This window comes from Populus alba, chromosome 6 (genome assembly GCF_005239225.2).
Source record: "Populus alba chromosome 6, ASM523922v2, whole genome shotgun sequence".
Lineage (NCBI taxonomy): Eukaryota > Viridiplantae > Streptophyta > Magnoliopsida > Malpighiales > Salicaceae > Populus > Populus alba.
In genome coordinates, this window is record NC_133289.1 from 5186061 (window position 1) to 5201871 (window position 15811).

The 15811-nt window shown below is 34.6% G+C and overlaps 2 protein-coding genes across 3 annotated transcripts; one reads left to right on the forward strand and one right to left on the reverse strand.

Moving 5' to 3' along the window:
• The first annotated feature begins 54 nt into the window (after positions 1-54).
• LOC118032608 (uncharacterized) lies at positions 55-1360 on the forward strand. The gene has a single exon (XM_035037362.2). The coding sequence runs from the start codon at positions 166-168 to the stop codon at positions 1186-1188; it is 1023 nt and encodes a 340-aa protein (XP_034893253.1). The 5' UTR covers positions 55-165; the 3' UTR covers positions 1189-1360.
• A 1782-nt stretch (positions 1361-3142) lies between these two features.
• Positions 3143-10472, reverse strand: LOC118032606 (synaptotagmin-5). 2 transcript variants are annotated; one of them, XM_073409867.1, is made up of 13 exons: positions 10158-10472; positions 9797-9903; positions 9648-9696; positions 9410-9530; positions 8907-9028; positions 8152-8253; positions 7495-7569; positions 6494-6573; positions 5519-5669; positions 5179-5409; positions 4753-5049; positions 4349-4462; positions 3143-3604 (listed from the first exon to the last, which is right to left on the reverse strand). In XM_073409867.1, the coding sequence occupies exons 1-13, from the start codon at positions 10260-10262 to the stop codon at positions 3458-3460; spliced, it is 1701 nt and encodes a 566-aa protein (XP_073265968.1). In that variant the 5' UTR covers positions 10263-10472; the 3' UTR covers positions 3143-3457. The 2 variants fall into 2 exon arrangements, with proteins under 2 accessions (XP_073265968.1, XP_073265969.1); XM_073409868.1 differs by lacking the exons at positions 9410-9530; positions 9648-9696; positions 9797-9903; positions 10158-10472 and adding an exon at positions 9158-9182.
• Positions 10473-15811: the final 5339 nt, after the last annotated feature.

The window sequence follows — 15811 nt, forward strand, 5'->3', positions numbered from 1 at the left end:
ACCAAATCATGCATTGGCTCCCATTTACGAAAGTTTGACTCTTTTTGATTGTGCAACCCTGTTCACAGGAGTTCAATTACATATTAGGAATATTTGTATGAGAATCCTCTTTAATGAAACAAAATCTTCTAAGCTTCGTCATCATTCAAGCCCTTTTTTCAATTGATGCATTGTAATAACCACACAATGGGATTCTTTCCATTCATGAAAAGATACTACATTAATTCAAGACTCAATAAAAAGAGGAACATTTTTCACAGTCTTTATGCCAAACCAAACTCAAACTTGACCTTTCTTGAGTTCTCAATGGAAACAGTTGGTACAGAAAGGTGCCCCTCTGAGGGTTCTAGCATATCAGCAACCTCGGAAGGAACACCACATAGAGATGGTAGTAAACTAGATCAAACAGAGATGGTCAATACGAATATGAAAGAGAAAGTTGTCCAAGGATCTGAACCAGCCCTCCTTCCCAAATCGAGTGCTCGTGTTTTGCTGGATTTGAAGCTTTCTAGAGATAATTCGATCAGCCGGTCGAAGCTAGAATTCAATCTATTTAGCCCCATGAATGCTGGTTCTTCTCATGCTAAAGAGTCTACCGATGAGACCTTGAAGCAAACCGAGTCTAGGGTTTTCTCTTGCAAATTTTGCAAGAGAGAGTTCTCCACATCCCAAGCCTTAGGTGGGCATCAAAACGCACACAAACAGGAGAGGACACTAGCCAAGAGGCGTCAAGAGATGGATGTGGGTGCTTTGGTACACTTGCCATATTATCCCTATTCAAGCCTCTCAAACAACCCATATTATGGATCTTTAAATAGGTCACTTGGGGTACGGATGGATTCCTTGATTCACAAGACATCGCCTCCTTATTCATGGACATCCCCCATAGGGCTTCGCTACGGCGCCCATGGTGGCTGGTCCGGGCAAACCACGATGAATACACAACCTTCGAATGGTAGACTAACGACAGAGAGTTTGGATGCTTTTAGTGGTCGATTTGGAATTTCTAGTTCGTCATCTTCTTCAAGGTTTGAGGACAATCTCCTTCGCAATTTTGGTTCTTCTCCATCATCCAATACTGTTGCAATCAACAAGCCTCCCGCCGGTACTGATCATTTCCAGCAAACTGACCATCCAAAAAGTTATCAAACAGATGATTCGGGACTTGATTTGTCACTCAAGCTCTAGAAAATTAATTAATATTGTCTAGTGGAATACAACAAGCATGCTAGTTGTTTATGCTTCTTGTTCTATTTATATTTGTTTTTATTCATCATGTGTTTGGATTTCACATTGAACTAAAGATACGTACAAAAACATGCTTAGTTATTTCGTTGTCTTCTTTGGTTACTAATTTATAAATGTCAATGCTCAATTTTTCCTCTCTCCATATGGCCTTGCGAAACTTGATGCATGGGATCTTGCTGCGTAATAATGGTCGACCTACATGATCTTTCCCTACTTGTGTTTTGTATTTTTCTAAGCTTCAGGGTTTCCCCCCTTTTATATAGGACATGCGAGCAATCACACCTTCTCTAAGATCAATCTTTCGCCAATGTTAGATGGATATTTCGTCGGTAAGTTTTTGAAATTTTTTGCTTGGAGTGCTACTGCTAATTAATGAAATGAATTCGGGAGAGATGTAAACTTAATTAAATATGAGATTTTGAAACAGAAGTTGTAGTTTGTTTTCTTATGGGTGAGAATCCGCTTGATTCTAAGAAGATCTCGCAAACATGCTGAATAAGTACTCTTAATTTGTGCCATTTTAGAGCCATAAATTGAGATTTCCTTCCTGTTCTTCATTAGAAGCCTCTAATCATAAGATCCAGTGCATGCATATTGATGCTGTATTGGCATCTTCTGGGATAAGTATGAAACGAATAATTCCATGAGTAAATAAGGGTTATATATATATATATATATATATATATTATATATATTATTCGTTTCACCATTTCCTAGAACGGATGCCAAGACAGCATCAATATTCATGCACTGGATTATATATATATATATATAATATATATATATATATTATCGAGGTGTATTTATCTCAATGCGGCCATTTTAGGCAAAGGCAACGGGACATGACTATATTGATATTAAAAATAAATTTTAAAAAATAAAAAAATATTATTTTAATTTTTTATTTAAATAACTGCTATCGAATGCCCACCAGTACCTTCAGCTTGGAAAATCAAGAAAGAGAAGAAGTCTTTTTAATATGCATTATATGTAGTGTCCTCAAATATATTCCTTGGACCAATTTTTAAGTACTATTGAAACTAAGTACTCTTGATATCGGGCAATATGTTAATTTATTCACTTTTTTTTCACTCCTTGAATTAAAATCCTTAATAATAACAAAATTAACAAAATCATTTATCATTTAAGTCAACTGTAAAAGATAATATTTTATGTAACGTCAGGAATCAATTAATTATGTAGAAAACAACTGTATTAACGTGTGATTCATCTATCATCATTCGATATATATATTTATATAATTATATATTTATATAATTGGATCCTAAGCGAAATTGATCTTTATGTCCTTGAGAGATGAGACACACACAGAAACATGTAGCGTTAAATATGAATATTTGATGATGTTAATTTCTTGAAAAAAACGAAGATATAGAATATCGAAAAGATATTCAAAAACAATTGAAGTGAACAGGCAAGATTTTCAGAAATAAATAGCTTATCAGCACTTTATTTTGACTATAAAAGCTCAAAATTTAATTATGAAAAGCAATCCCTAGTGCCCCATTTTTGTAGATAAAAACACGAAAAGCTCGATCACGTTGTTTTATGATGCTTAAAAATAAGCACATGTTTTTTTTTTTTAAAAAAAAAAAAAAATTTATCTTCCAAATACATTCTTTACATATATATTCTTTACGTACTTGGGTTATTTACGTGAGTTAACATTATTAGTGTTATTGCATATATATAGAGAACCCACATGAGACATCCTCGTTCAATGGTCGGTAAAGGTTTCGAGTGACTGGATTCCAACAAGGTTTCTGTTAGTTTCAGTCCTGGATGTGTTAGCATAGTAGTATTTGTAAGAACTAACTCAGAATTAGCTGCCTCCTATAATATGAATTGGTTTGCTACCAGAAACAGCCAGGAATAATGGAATGTTGCTAGTTTTTTTTTTTAAAAAAACAGTGGAATAACTTCAATCATAGGAATTAGCATCATTCCCAAGGAACATTCAACTCGTGGCTTGTCCTGTGACAATCATACAGTCTCATGGTACAGAATTTCCTACTGTCCTCCCGACCAATCTACACTAAAGGTGTTTCCTCGCATATACATTGCACGAGATTTATTAAGTTGTACGCAAGAATGACAGTAATGTTCTCTGTATGCATCTATGGGGTGGGTGGAAGAAAAGCCTCTCTCAAAAGGTTCGCCGTCTGGGTCTGCTACTCGACAGGCTCACTCAAGAATCGCGATAAATATGCTGCGGCGACCACTTGAGGTGCAAATTTAATCTTCCGGATTTAGCCTCGTCAAGTTGGAAGCAATCTTTGTATTCGCCTTCCAATATAACCCTGGTCAAAGTCAGGATGCATCTCCCCATATAATCCTGAAGTACATAAAATCAAGCCCAAAAATGGTGTCAGCACTCATTACAGCAACACAAAGTCAGCAAAGGCATGCAGCACAATGCAGAAGTCTCTAAATCCATCGAAGCAACTAGATTTGTGTTATATATCAGGATAGCTTTCTGTTAAAAGTTTGAAAATGCCAAGCACCAGATATCCCGATGGAAAAAGTGCGCTCAGGCACCACGACTGCACTCCCATAGTGAGATTTGCACGTAGTAGTGGTTTACAGACCACTATTTACTTGGTATTAAAGCCACTCATTTGGCCATTATGTTTAACATCAGAAAATTAAAAGAGAAGATGGACAAGGAACCGTATAAGCATCCAGTTCAGAAGTCAGCCCCACCATATAATTACCTTCACGTTAATTTTGGAGTATAATGTGCAAGCAGCAAGCATTTTGACGATTGCTTCAAAAGATAAAATATCAAGAATAGTAGATTTCATGGATTTTATTAAGACTTTCTAATTTCAAAACCACGGACAATAAGAGCAGCTTTGATTAATCTCTAACAACCCACAAAGATTGTTATTAAAAATGTTCTTTTAAAAAACAAACCTAGGATCAACTCAGGTCATTGTAGTGCCGACCTAGGGGATAATTGCGAGAATGCAAATGAACCACAGGACTATGGTCCTATAATGATCACAACTGTACCATTACGTAAGTAAATGATAAACAACTTGAAAAATAACAGCAGATAGTTCTTTTTTCTTTGTACCTTCCCAAATGTGTCATGATCCCAAACTTCGACAATAAGCATATCATGCAGTCCATCCTCAACAACAAAGTCAAAAGTTTGATTCCAAACAGGATTCAAGTTGTTGTTCACAACCTGGAAAAGGAAATTAACAATGAAGTAAATTATACTCTGAAGCCAGAGAGAGCAATAGTAACCACTGAAGATATTAAGAAGCTAGGAGTATGAGGTAGAAGTGCAAAGATAAATAAAATCCCCTTCTTCAAGGGTCTCCTTCACCATAAAAAGTGCACAAGGAACAGAAAAAACTAGAGGTGAAAAGGCAAGGTTAATGAAGAAATCACAAGAAAGACAGCAGTTCAAAATGAAGAAGAGAAGAAGAAGAAGAAGAAGAAGTTGTTCATGGTTTGGAATGAAGCCCTTACCCTGGTTTTGTTTCTCATCTCCGATTTCTTCATTGTTAGTGTAACAAAGGGGTCAGCCTTACCCATCAAATCCACCACTGGCAGATCTTCTGCAGAAATGACAGTGACAGAGAGAACTCCTCTAACGATAACCTCTCTTCTCTTCTGTGTGACTTCATTTACATTTCCAGTTATTTCCATACTGTTTGCGCCGTTTTTAAGTACCTTCTCTAAAGAAGTCATTGAGAAGCTGGAGCCAAAAGAGTTGCCAAGGTCATTCTCCATACCAAAAGGACGGTACAAAAGTTCCAGGTGCACCTAAAATCAAACAATAGTTGAGACAACAATACAATTGAACAGTCTTCATGGTATTACCCTGGGATGTAAAAGGTCTCTCAGAGTCTTCATGATAATGTATTTCCATAGGGAAGTGACAAGTGTTCTCACCTGCCCCCTGTTTTTATTATCTCGTTGGACCTCCAAATCCTTAACCAGCTTCAACCACAAATCCTTCACTTTACCAGGCTCAAGCTCATTTAGTTTTACTTGGGCGCACCCGAGGAGCTCGGCTGCCTGTATCCCCTCATCATCATAAATTTTTACTACCAAGTGTTGAGTAGTTGCATCTTCAACAACAAATTCAAAGTGTTCGTTCCATATTGGATTCAGATCATTGTTCTACAGGAGAAAAAACGAATTCATTTCAAATCAAGTTATGTAAAACAAAACCCCTCAAGAGAAAATGTTGTTTTAAATTACACTACCAAAATGCATAAAAATATCTCACAATTATTTTAGTGGTTTTCGTTTTATCAGGTAAAGGGCGTATGTATAACTTGGCGAAGGGATCAGATTTCCCAATGAGATCTTTATTCGTCAAATCCTTTGCCTGCACAAGCTTCACCTCCAATATTCCCACAGGCTTTAACTCCAGGTCACTGCACAATAACATTATTAGCTACTACAATGAATTGACAAAACAAAAACAAATGCAGCCAATAACCACTACCACACCCTGCCTCCTCTCCCATGGTCCTACCCTCTCTAGCAGGTTGAAAGGAGAAAATGAACCACCACAAATACCCCTTCTTAGCAGTCCTATGGTTCCACCTTCTATAGCTAATTGAAAGGAAAAAATGAACCATCACCACTTCTGGACAGCTCAACAAAGTATTTAAAGAGAAAGAGATTGTATACTCAAGCATGAGAACTTAACACAAGGTGCCAAGTCCAACACTTAGTGAGCGTGTAAGGAGATTAAGAGTTGCATTAATTGATGATCTCAAAAGCAACTCTTACTAGCATTTTTTTGGTAATATGCCTGCAAGGTATAAAAAATTGGACCACAGCCACCTCATGCAACTCCATGTTTGCTTGGGAACAGTTGTCAAGTCAAACTGACATATATGCAGCCAGTCTGAAGAGTGCGTGAAAATGGTATACATACAGAGTGTGGCCTTCACAAGAATACCAGGTCTAAAGAATGGCATATCTGACAACCAAATCCTAAATTGAGTTCGTGTGAGGTAGATTTCTAGTATAAAAATTACTTCCAATACCCCAAAAGCTACTCCATTAAGTATTTCTAGGGTGATAGGTCCATGGTGTTATAATTAATCATTCAGAATTACTCAAATGCTTTTCTACAATTACAGAATGAATAATGAGAGACCAGCAATAAAAAACACAGTAATTTTTATTAGGAAAGAAAAGTGAAAAATGCAATCAAAGTGCTTCCATCTCTTGCTGAGCAATGGCATACCTGTAATCCCCAGGCAAAATTGGAATAACTTTCCGAACAGGCCAGGTAATAGAATCTTCGACAGCATTCTGTATCATCTCCTGTATGGGTGAACATGCAGCTTTATTATGCTTGGATCATGTTGTCACATAAATCTGGAAAGTAAAGCTCTGTGTTTTATAGTGAAAAATAAAAAGTAAAATTATCCCATCATCCTCCACAAGCACCATAAACATGCAATAGAGTATTTGCTTATGCTTGAACACACACACACATTGTAATTAAACAAAAGCAACATGCTTCTGTATTTACAATTTACCTACTCAAAATAATCTAGTTTCTATCACAATACAGCCCATGTCCAAAGCCTTCAAAGACCAACATAATATTTGAATATATAATCACGAGGATCAATCCCAAATTGCAGCAATAGATGCTTTTCAAGCAACTTCAATTCAAGAACTTGCAACATTGTCACAACACTTTGTCCCTGTGACAAGATTCCAATTAGTAATTCAACCGGGCCTTCCAAATCTTTGGTCTCAAATCATTCGCAAAGCCATGAAGAACATCTCTTTTCACAGACCTAAACTAAGAAGTAATAACTCATACACTTTAATCTCTTTGACGGAATCTACCTCAGTACCAACAGAGAGATGAAGTACCTGAAGTCCACCAGTTAAGACTGATTTAAACGACAACGAAACTGGAAAATTTAATCTCATCTTGAATTAAATGCATCAACTATAATCTAATAAGAGAATTATGGTACTTGACTTTGAACAACAAGACTAGTCTCTATGTTGGCCAGTTAAAATTTAAGGAAAAGTATGTGAAATCGAAACTAAAAATTATCAATGGGAAAGGAAAGCTATTTCTAATCCATAGAATTCAAAAGGAAGTAATGTTAATTGATAGAGCCAGACAATAATACATTATCACATAATGAAATCAGGGAAGATGATAATGGGTTCTGTTATCACATGATGAAAGGAAGGAGGCTAACAATGGGTAGTACAAACCTGAATAGCATCATCTAGTCCTGGAATTGCTGATATGTCACCACCAACAACTTTAAGTTTAAAATCCATTTTTTTCTGCAAGACAGGAAACATCCACGCTGAAACTTGTACTTGCTCAGTGTGTTCATACACAAGCATGTGAGTGCACGTGACAGAGAGATAGAGGCCTAAAGAACACATTATCACGGTTTATTATTTTTTCTAAATTCACTTCTTTATTGTCAAGTAGATTATGTTGAAGCTTTGGATCAATCCGCACCTAGAATTTGGGCTGCATGCTGATGCTGCTACAATTCCCATTCAAATGACAGTTCAAACTCCCAGTCCCATCAAAAAACGTCTTAAATTTCTATATTAATCAAAGGAAAGAAGAAATAAAAGAAAGAGGATTTCGTAGGCATATGATTGAAAAATGGATATTGGTTGATCTAAAGGGAGCAATATAGAATTGATCATGTCCATGTGTGCTACTATGTTGGTTGGTGCTACAGTCCAAATATATCAATAGATACAAAGTAGCATACTAATGTATGGCAGTAATTAGTAGACTAGACATTTTATATTCAAATAACAGTCGGGTAAAATATTCTACCCCCTCCCTCCAAAATCAAATAAAATAAAAATAAAAATTCTAACACTTGAAAACAGATACTGCACCTTTTGTCTCAAAGAACAACAAACAGCTCCAAAGCAAGGAAACTCAGCAACTAGTGGCTTAAAGATCAACCTGAAAACCCCAGTAAATCCGATATCTTTTACCTGAGTAGAAGAGAGAAGAAAAGGAAAAAAGAAAGAAAAAGAAAATGCAGACAGACAGAGAAAGGGCAAAGCATGAGATGATGATAAGCTGCATTAAATGTCAAGTTATGGGATACAACAAAAAAATCTTGAACAAAGAGAAAGACGGCACATTATCACAATAAGATGTCTGGCTGAAATATGTTGAAGGGCAGGAAACTTATTAAGTTTTCAGGTGATTACTCAAGAAATCATGTGTTGAAAGATGCAGAGTCGGGTGATACTTTTGTAGCATTTTTAAAGATTCACGCAAGAAACTAAAATTGTTGGGAGCAAAAGAACAGTTAAAGGTTCATATTTATTTTTCACCTTCTAGTTTACAGAATGTTTATTTAGATGATACAAATCTAATATTTATTAACTAAGGTCTTCTAATGCAATGCTTATTAGGACCGTATCAAGTTTTTGAGTTCAGTCCCATTCTAATCACAACATTCAAAGTTGTAACGGATGTGAAAACACAATAGGTGGCCTATGCATTATGGTTCAGCCAGTAGAGCAGAGTTTCAGCAGCACAAGTACGGACAAGAAGTCAAAATTAAGGATAAAGATTCTACATTCTCTACTAGATTTCCTTTAAAAGGTTGATATGGTGATATTCTGATTTTTTTTACCTGTACAGGCAAAGAAACGCCAAGTCTAGTCTTAATATCAAGTATTATACTTGGATTCCCATCCCAGTTCATTTCCAACTCCATGGTGATGCCACTGCCTCCATCTTCAATGATAGAAACTCCTAAAAATAACATTGATTTAGGATTGTCATTTTGTATCATCTACAGAAAATAATGTGACAAAATATTACAATACACAGAAAACCGAATCCTACATTTGATCATATCCTAGCAAGAACTAGGGAACCTACACATGCACCACCATTTTGGCCATATGAACATGATGAAAACAAAGAAATCTCCGAAACAAGTCTCCAACAGAAGCTGGCAATCAGCTCACAATGGACCAGTAGAGCACAGCAAAAGCCAGATGAAAGGCTGCACGCCTACAGCAACTAACCTATCAAGTAATCTCTAATTGCAAATGAACATAATCGAAGCACAATAGCAAATACCTAAATAATTGCATCCCAATTGCAAAAAGAGAAATTTACCAAACCAACCTGTAAATTGGGGCGCAACAGTACCAAGAGTAAACTTCGAAAATTTGAGAGATGACAATATAATCGGTCTATATTGCTCAAGGACAGGTTCCACTGAATCCTTTATCAGCCCAGAAGCTGCCTACACACACCAAAATTATAGATAAATTCATTTTCTCAGAACCAATTGAGAACAACCCGTAACTATGTCATATGCTATAAACTAGATAAAAAGTGAAACCCCATAAAAGCAAAATACCTGGTCAACATAAGGCCAGATCTTTGTAAGATGTTGATTAAGCCAATCCAACTGCAGAAATAAAAATAAAAATCAAATCAGAACCTCAATGACACATAGATAACATATACATAGACCAAAAAAAGAAGAGAAAGAGTAACCGAAAGCTTAACTTCTGGCGCTGAGAGAAGACAACCCAAGAAGGGTAGTACTCAGCTGGCAAGATCTTTCTTGAATCCTCCACTGTCATTCTTGCAAAAGCAGCTATAGTTGTTGCCTGAAATTATGATTAAACAAGAACCCAGAAACCATATCAATACAAAGAAATCAAAAACACATAAAGATGCAAACATTCCCAACAACTTAGCAAAAACCCAGAAACCAAAAACACTCGAAGAAGTCAAAAAACACCACAAAAAAGTAAACTTACAATTCTTATCCAACACCCAGAAACAAAAAACACAAAAAGATGCAAACATTATAATAAAAAAAACTTAATTAACATCAAAGCAAACCAACAAAGCTACTTACAAGCTCAGACCGAAGCTTGGATCTTGCATTCTCAGACTTAACAAAACCGACAATCAATGCTAGACCGACAGCAAGACCGATAATCAATCCAACAAAAAACGACATTCTGTGGTTTTTGATCAGTACACGGTGAAAAAAAAAAAAAGAATGCAAAAGGAGTAGTGTGTATGAATGATAACAGAAGAAGGGAGAAGTTTCCTTTCCCTTGTGCGCGCTTCTTGTTTTCAGATAAAAGCGTTTGCTCACTACTTCTTTGTGTTTGTTTATTAGGGGTTGCTTTTGATGGTAGTTGGCTTTGGTGTTCGTTGTAATCAAGGTTGTCAATACCGTTTCGGCAAGTGTTTCGTTTTTTCAATTGGAACGGAATGTTTCGATTTCGGAGCGTTTTGGCGTGCTGTTTCGGAGTTGTACTGTTCATATATATATATATATATATATATATATATATATATATATATATTTATAATTTATAAAATATATAAAACTCAAACTAATAATTTTAAAAAAAATAAATTTAAAATAAACTAATTAAATTATATTTTTCATGGCTTCATCCTTTCGGCTTATAATTAAGTGATAATTAATGACATTAATTTTGAAGTTGTTCGATACCACAACAAATTAATTAATCACTACCACTGACAATGAGATGACAATAATTAGGAACTTTCTTGTGTGTAATTAAAGAATATAATTCTGCCTGCTATGTGTAGAATTCAAAGCTTTGGCGTGGTTAACAATCAAGAACTTTATTTATTTATTTTCAAAGTTTCAAATTAAAACGACAAGGATCAGAGGTCATCATCCTCCCATTTGGAGATTAATAATTTAATATTGCTAATTGTCCAAGAAACGACAAGCACTAGAGTATTATTTGTTGACCCATGATAAACAATAATTTATCTGCACAGAGGGTTAGTGCTGGAAGGACGTTTTTATAGTTTATTGATTTGAACTGGAACAGAGAAAAGAGAAAAGAGATCGCACCTTAGCTCTGGGTGTACTGTGCAGTTAATGAAAAGAACCGGGTTTAATTTCGAGTCTTTGACTCGATGGCTTTAACCCGAAACGGAACACCTGGATTTCGGCCGGAACGTTCCGGCCGAAATTTGACCGGAATTTCCGGATCAACCCGAGATTTTAAGCGAGGTGAAACTTGTTCCGTTTTATTTCGGTTTTTTAACTGGTACGAGACGTTCCGGGCATTCCGGCCGAAACGGAACGTTATTAACAACCCTGGTTGTAATCAAAGCTGTTTTTTTTTTTTTTTCTATTTTTTTGTTTTGGGCCGGAGATGTTGATGTTTTTTCTGCTTTTTAAGACGCAAGAAAGTAAGTGAAAGAGAAAAGGTCGTTCGCCGACAAAAAACCGACCTTTTCTTTTTATTTTGTTCTGGTTTTTTTCGGACAGTGGATTGAGATAGATTGGATGTTTCTGAATTTTTTTTTTTTTTCTCATGATGCTTCTGATCTCATTGATAAGATGGCAAGTGGCAAGTCTGTTGGTTATATGTGTGATTGACTAGTAATATTCGTTATCCTTGACATGATTAACTTATTGACCTTTGAGATTTGTCTCCCGATAATAATAGATTTAGTAATTTAAAATGTAACTTTTCGTTAATATATATAAAAAGTCTAATCTAAATAGGTAAAAATTGACTGAAAAAACAGTTTGAAAACGACAAGTGAAAAGCGTTGCTTTCCATCTTATTTGTTTTAGAGACAAATTTCCATGGATATGAGTTAATGATATACTTACCCAATCTCGTCTGGAGTTGACCTGAATAAAAAATTAAAATTGACTTTTGAGTTTCACGAACTGATTTAGATAAATTTAAAATAATTTAAAATAATTGTTTATATATAAAAAATTTAAGAAACAATTTATATGTATATAGTATAGTTTTGAAATTCAACCTGGTAGTCGACCCAATCTAATGATTAAGTCACATATAAGATAGATTAACTCGGGTAAACCCAAAAATAAACAATTGTCATACTTTAAACTAATAAGTGATTGCAAAATCTATTACCTTGTCACTCTCTGCTTCTAAGTTATCTTCTTGTCAACAACCATCAAACTTCCACTTCAAATTCCTCACTATCTCTCAAAACTCAGCATCAAAAACTCAAAAAAAAACCTGAATTTTGAAACAAGAACCTCCAAAATTAGTGAGAATTTAGGAGTTTTGGAAAAGATCTGTTAGAAAGAGAGCAAGGGTTATGGGATGGATCTGACTTCTAAAGGTAAAGAACAATAAAGAGACAAGAGAGAGAAACAAAGCGAGATTCAAAGGTGTGCTACAATGATTATTTAAATAATAAGGAGAAAATTAATTTGTCTTGTTAGCTTAAAGTTACGAGCGAGGAGAACTTGGTTAAGGAATTTGAAATTCTAGAGATGTGTTTTCAGGTGAGGTAGGGGATATAGTTTTCTTCTTCCTTTTTTTGGATTTTGCTTTTTTTTGGCATGGAAATAAATCTATCATTTTCTTTATCTATGACTAGATCCCATCACCTTGGCCCGTAATCTAGGGCTTCAGTTCTTATTTTCTCAAATTAGTTCAATGGGGAGAAGCTTTTAATCATATATGAGAAGTTTCTGCCGAAGGATTTTGGAGAATATATGAAAACTTTTGCAAGATTTTTGTTGAGATATTAAAATACAGATTGGAGATATCTAGCTATTGAAGGAGGGTTGTCTTCTTGGTTTCAGGTGAGGTAGAGGATACTTGTTTTGATAAAAAAAAAAAGGAAGGTAGTTGGGTCTCAGTCAGGTTCTGGGTTGACCCGCCGGGTCGACCGGATTTTGCCGGGCTAACTCTCCGATGGGTTTTTACTTAGACTCGGAGCGGTATCAAGCCCGAGATGGTCGGGTCTCGGGTCGACCCGCCGAGCCGGTCCGGGTTTCAAAACTATGGTATATAGGCTATATTTATTATAAATAATAAAATTTAACAAATTATTTCAAAAAAAAATATTTCATATTAGAAAGATATTATATTTCTTATCCTACATTGAAAAAACATAATTTGTTTTTGTGAACATTGAATATACTAATAGGCTTTCAATCCCACATTGAAAAATTAAAAGCTTCTTCTAGTATTTATATAATAAATTTTAATATATGTTAATAACCAATAAAACAAAATGTTGTAGCTCGCGTGAATAACGTTAAGCTAAGTTAGAGAAAAACCTCTAATTCTCCTCCAATATGCGTGGGGCTAGCTTATTATATTTATACATTACTTCTTTTTCTTTTTTTTCTCTTTCTGTTCCACATGCATCTTATTAGAGGTGATTATTTTCAGTTCGGTTTGGTTTTTATAAAAAAAAAAGAAAATAAACTGAAATTTTTTAAAAAAACCAAACCTAAATCGATTCAAACTGATCGGTTTCGGTTGGGTTCAATTTTTTTAGAAAAAAACCGGTTCAAACCGATCCGGCTTGGTTTTTCCAGTTCTTGCTCAGTTTTTTTTTTTTTCAGTTTGGCTCAGTTTTTTTCGGTTGGCTTGGTTTTTTTTCCTTTTTTCGGTTTAGATTCGGTTCGGTTTTTTTAGTTTCAGGCCTATAAAACCAAAACCAAACTGAAGCAGTCAATTTTTTTAAAATTCTAATCGATTTAATCAGTTTTTTTTTTACGGTTCGGTTTTTCAGTTATTTTTTTTCTGGTTTTCTCGGTTTAATCAGTTTTTCAGTTTTTTTCTCACCCCTACCTACCGTATTAAAAAATATATGTCTTGGTAACTATTCATTGATCATCTTGCCTATTAATTGATTTGATTTTTTGGCTGCCAGGTGTTCATAGGTTCATTGATTTAGTTTTTGGATTTTTTGAAAAAATATTTCAAAAAAGGGGTCGTTTTTAGTTTTTTGCTATTTTAGATCCGAGTCTTGAGTAACTTCAAGACTGAATCAGATTTCATAACTATGGTAACTATGGTTCAAGACGGACTCGGATTTAATTATAGTGGAATAAGAATCACATTTACTGCTGTAGGTCCGAACTTTATTGCATAGAAGTGACTGTGAGGATGATAGCTTGCATATGGTGTAAACATTGTCGTCCTTTTCAAATCTGATTCAAGACCTGGGTTTCGAACTATCATCCTCACTTTCAAGACCTGGGTCTTGAAAAAAATTAATTATTGTATTTGAATACAATATGCCAAAGCAAATTAGAGGGGAGAACTTTGATTAGATACAATAATTTTTAAAAAAATTAATATAGAAAAATAATGAGTAAAATTATTTTGATTATCCTATAGTTTAGTTATTTTCACACTTATCTTTTGTATATTTAAAAATTGCTTGCATTTATGCAGGTAATTATGCTGTGCTCTCTCTTTCTGGGATGCTGCTACTTGTTGATCAGTGTCTGTAGAATGTCTTGGTTGAAACTTGGCCATTGGCTATAATTACTGTTGGAATTTGCTTCATTAATTAACTTCAAATATCGAATTCTCAGAAGATGAAGAAGAAAGCACTGTTGATTTCCTTTTAATCGCTCGTTTCAGTCTGCTACGCATAGTCCATGTGAGCATTGCAGCTCTGGGTTTACACATTTGGGAGTTGTTCGCATGGTCGGTGTCTGGCAACCTGCGATGGTGACGATGCCCATCGTCACCATCGACTGACGGCCATCGAAGCAAATCGGTCGGAAAATAACATGTTATTGGCTTACGAACAAAGAACATGCTTGGAGAGAGTAGCGATTGCTTGTAAAATTTGAGGTTAAATTCCACTTGGAGCCCGCAATGACACTGAAACTATGATCCATGCTGTTTCATTTTAGATGTTCTTTGAGTACAATTTGAGGCCCATGTATTTTGGACCTCCAGCCTTTTTTCTTCTTTTTTTAGATGTTCTTTGAGTACAATTTTAGGCCCATGTATTTTGGACCTACCAGCCTTTTTTCTTCTTTTTTTAAACTGCTCAAGACGTTTGGGAAAGGAGAGCCCGAGAAAGAAAGAGCCTCCTTTAACTAGAAAATTCAGGTCGACCATCTTCTGATTTTCTTTTTAATTAGATAGAAATGAAATCCGGACTTTTGGCAAACGTACTCCAACTCCTGTAAATCCCATGATATTCTACCTCTATGGCTTGAAAAAATCTCAAATTTTATATATATATTGTCCTGTTTGTGTTTATATTTTAAAAATATTTTTGAAAATTTTTTATTATTTTTTTTGTTTCAAATTAATATTTTTTTGGTATTTTCAAATCATTTTGATAGGTTGATGTCAAAAATAAATTTTAAAAAATAAAAAAAAAATTCATACATTTCCAAGTGAAAAACACTTTAAAAAAATAACGGCAACCACAGTTCCAAACAGGCAGAACACGATTTTCATAAAATTCAATTGAATGTTTGTTTTTGTAGCTGAAACTGTTTTTTTAAAAAAATTAATTTTTTTGGTGGAATTGTTTTATTTTTTATATTGTTTTAACGTGCTAATATTAAAAATAAATTTTAAAAATATATATATATATATATATATATATATATATATATATATATATATATATATTGTTTTGATACATTTCCAAGCAAAAAAAACTTTGAAAAGCAATTAATATTACAATGTCAAACAAGTACTCAGAAGGTGTTTTTTTTAAATAGTTTGTTAATATATGTTGTGGTTCAAAACT

Coding starts and splice junctions, on each gene's coding strand:
- LOC118032608 (XM_035037362.2), top strand. CDS start 166: ATGCATTGTAATAACCACACAATGGGATTCTTTCCATTCATGAAAAGA.
- LOC118032606 (XM_073409867.1), bottom strand. CDS start 10,262: ATGTCGTTTTTTGTTGGATTGATTATCGGTCTTGCTGTCGGTCTAGCA. Junction 9,904..10,157: donor CCAAGCTTCGGTCTGAGCTT/GTAAGTAGCTTT, acceptor TCATAATTTCAG/GCAACAACTATAGCTGCTTT. Junction 9,029..9,409: donor TGTTGCGCCCCAATTTACAG/GTTGGTTTGGTA, acceptor TGTTATTTTTAG/GAGTTTCTATCATTGAAGAT.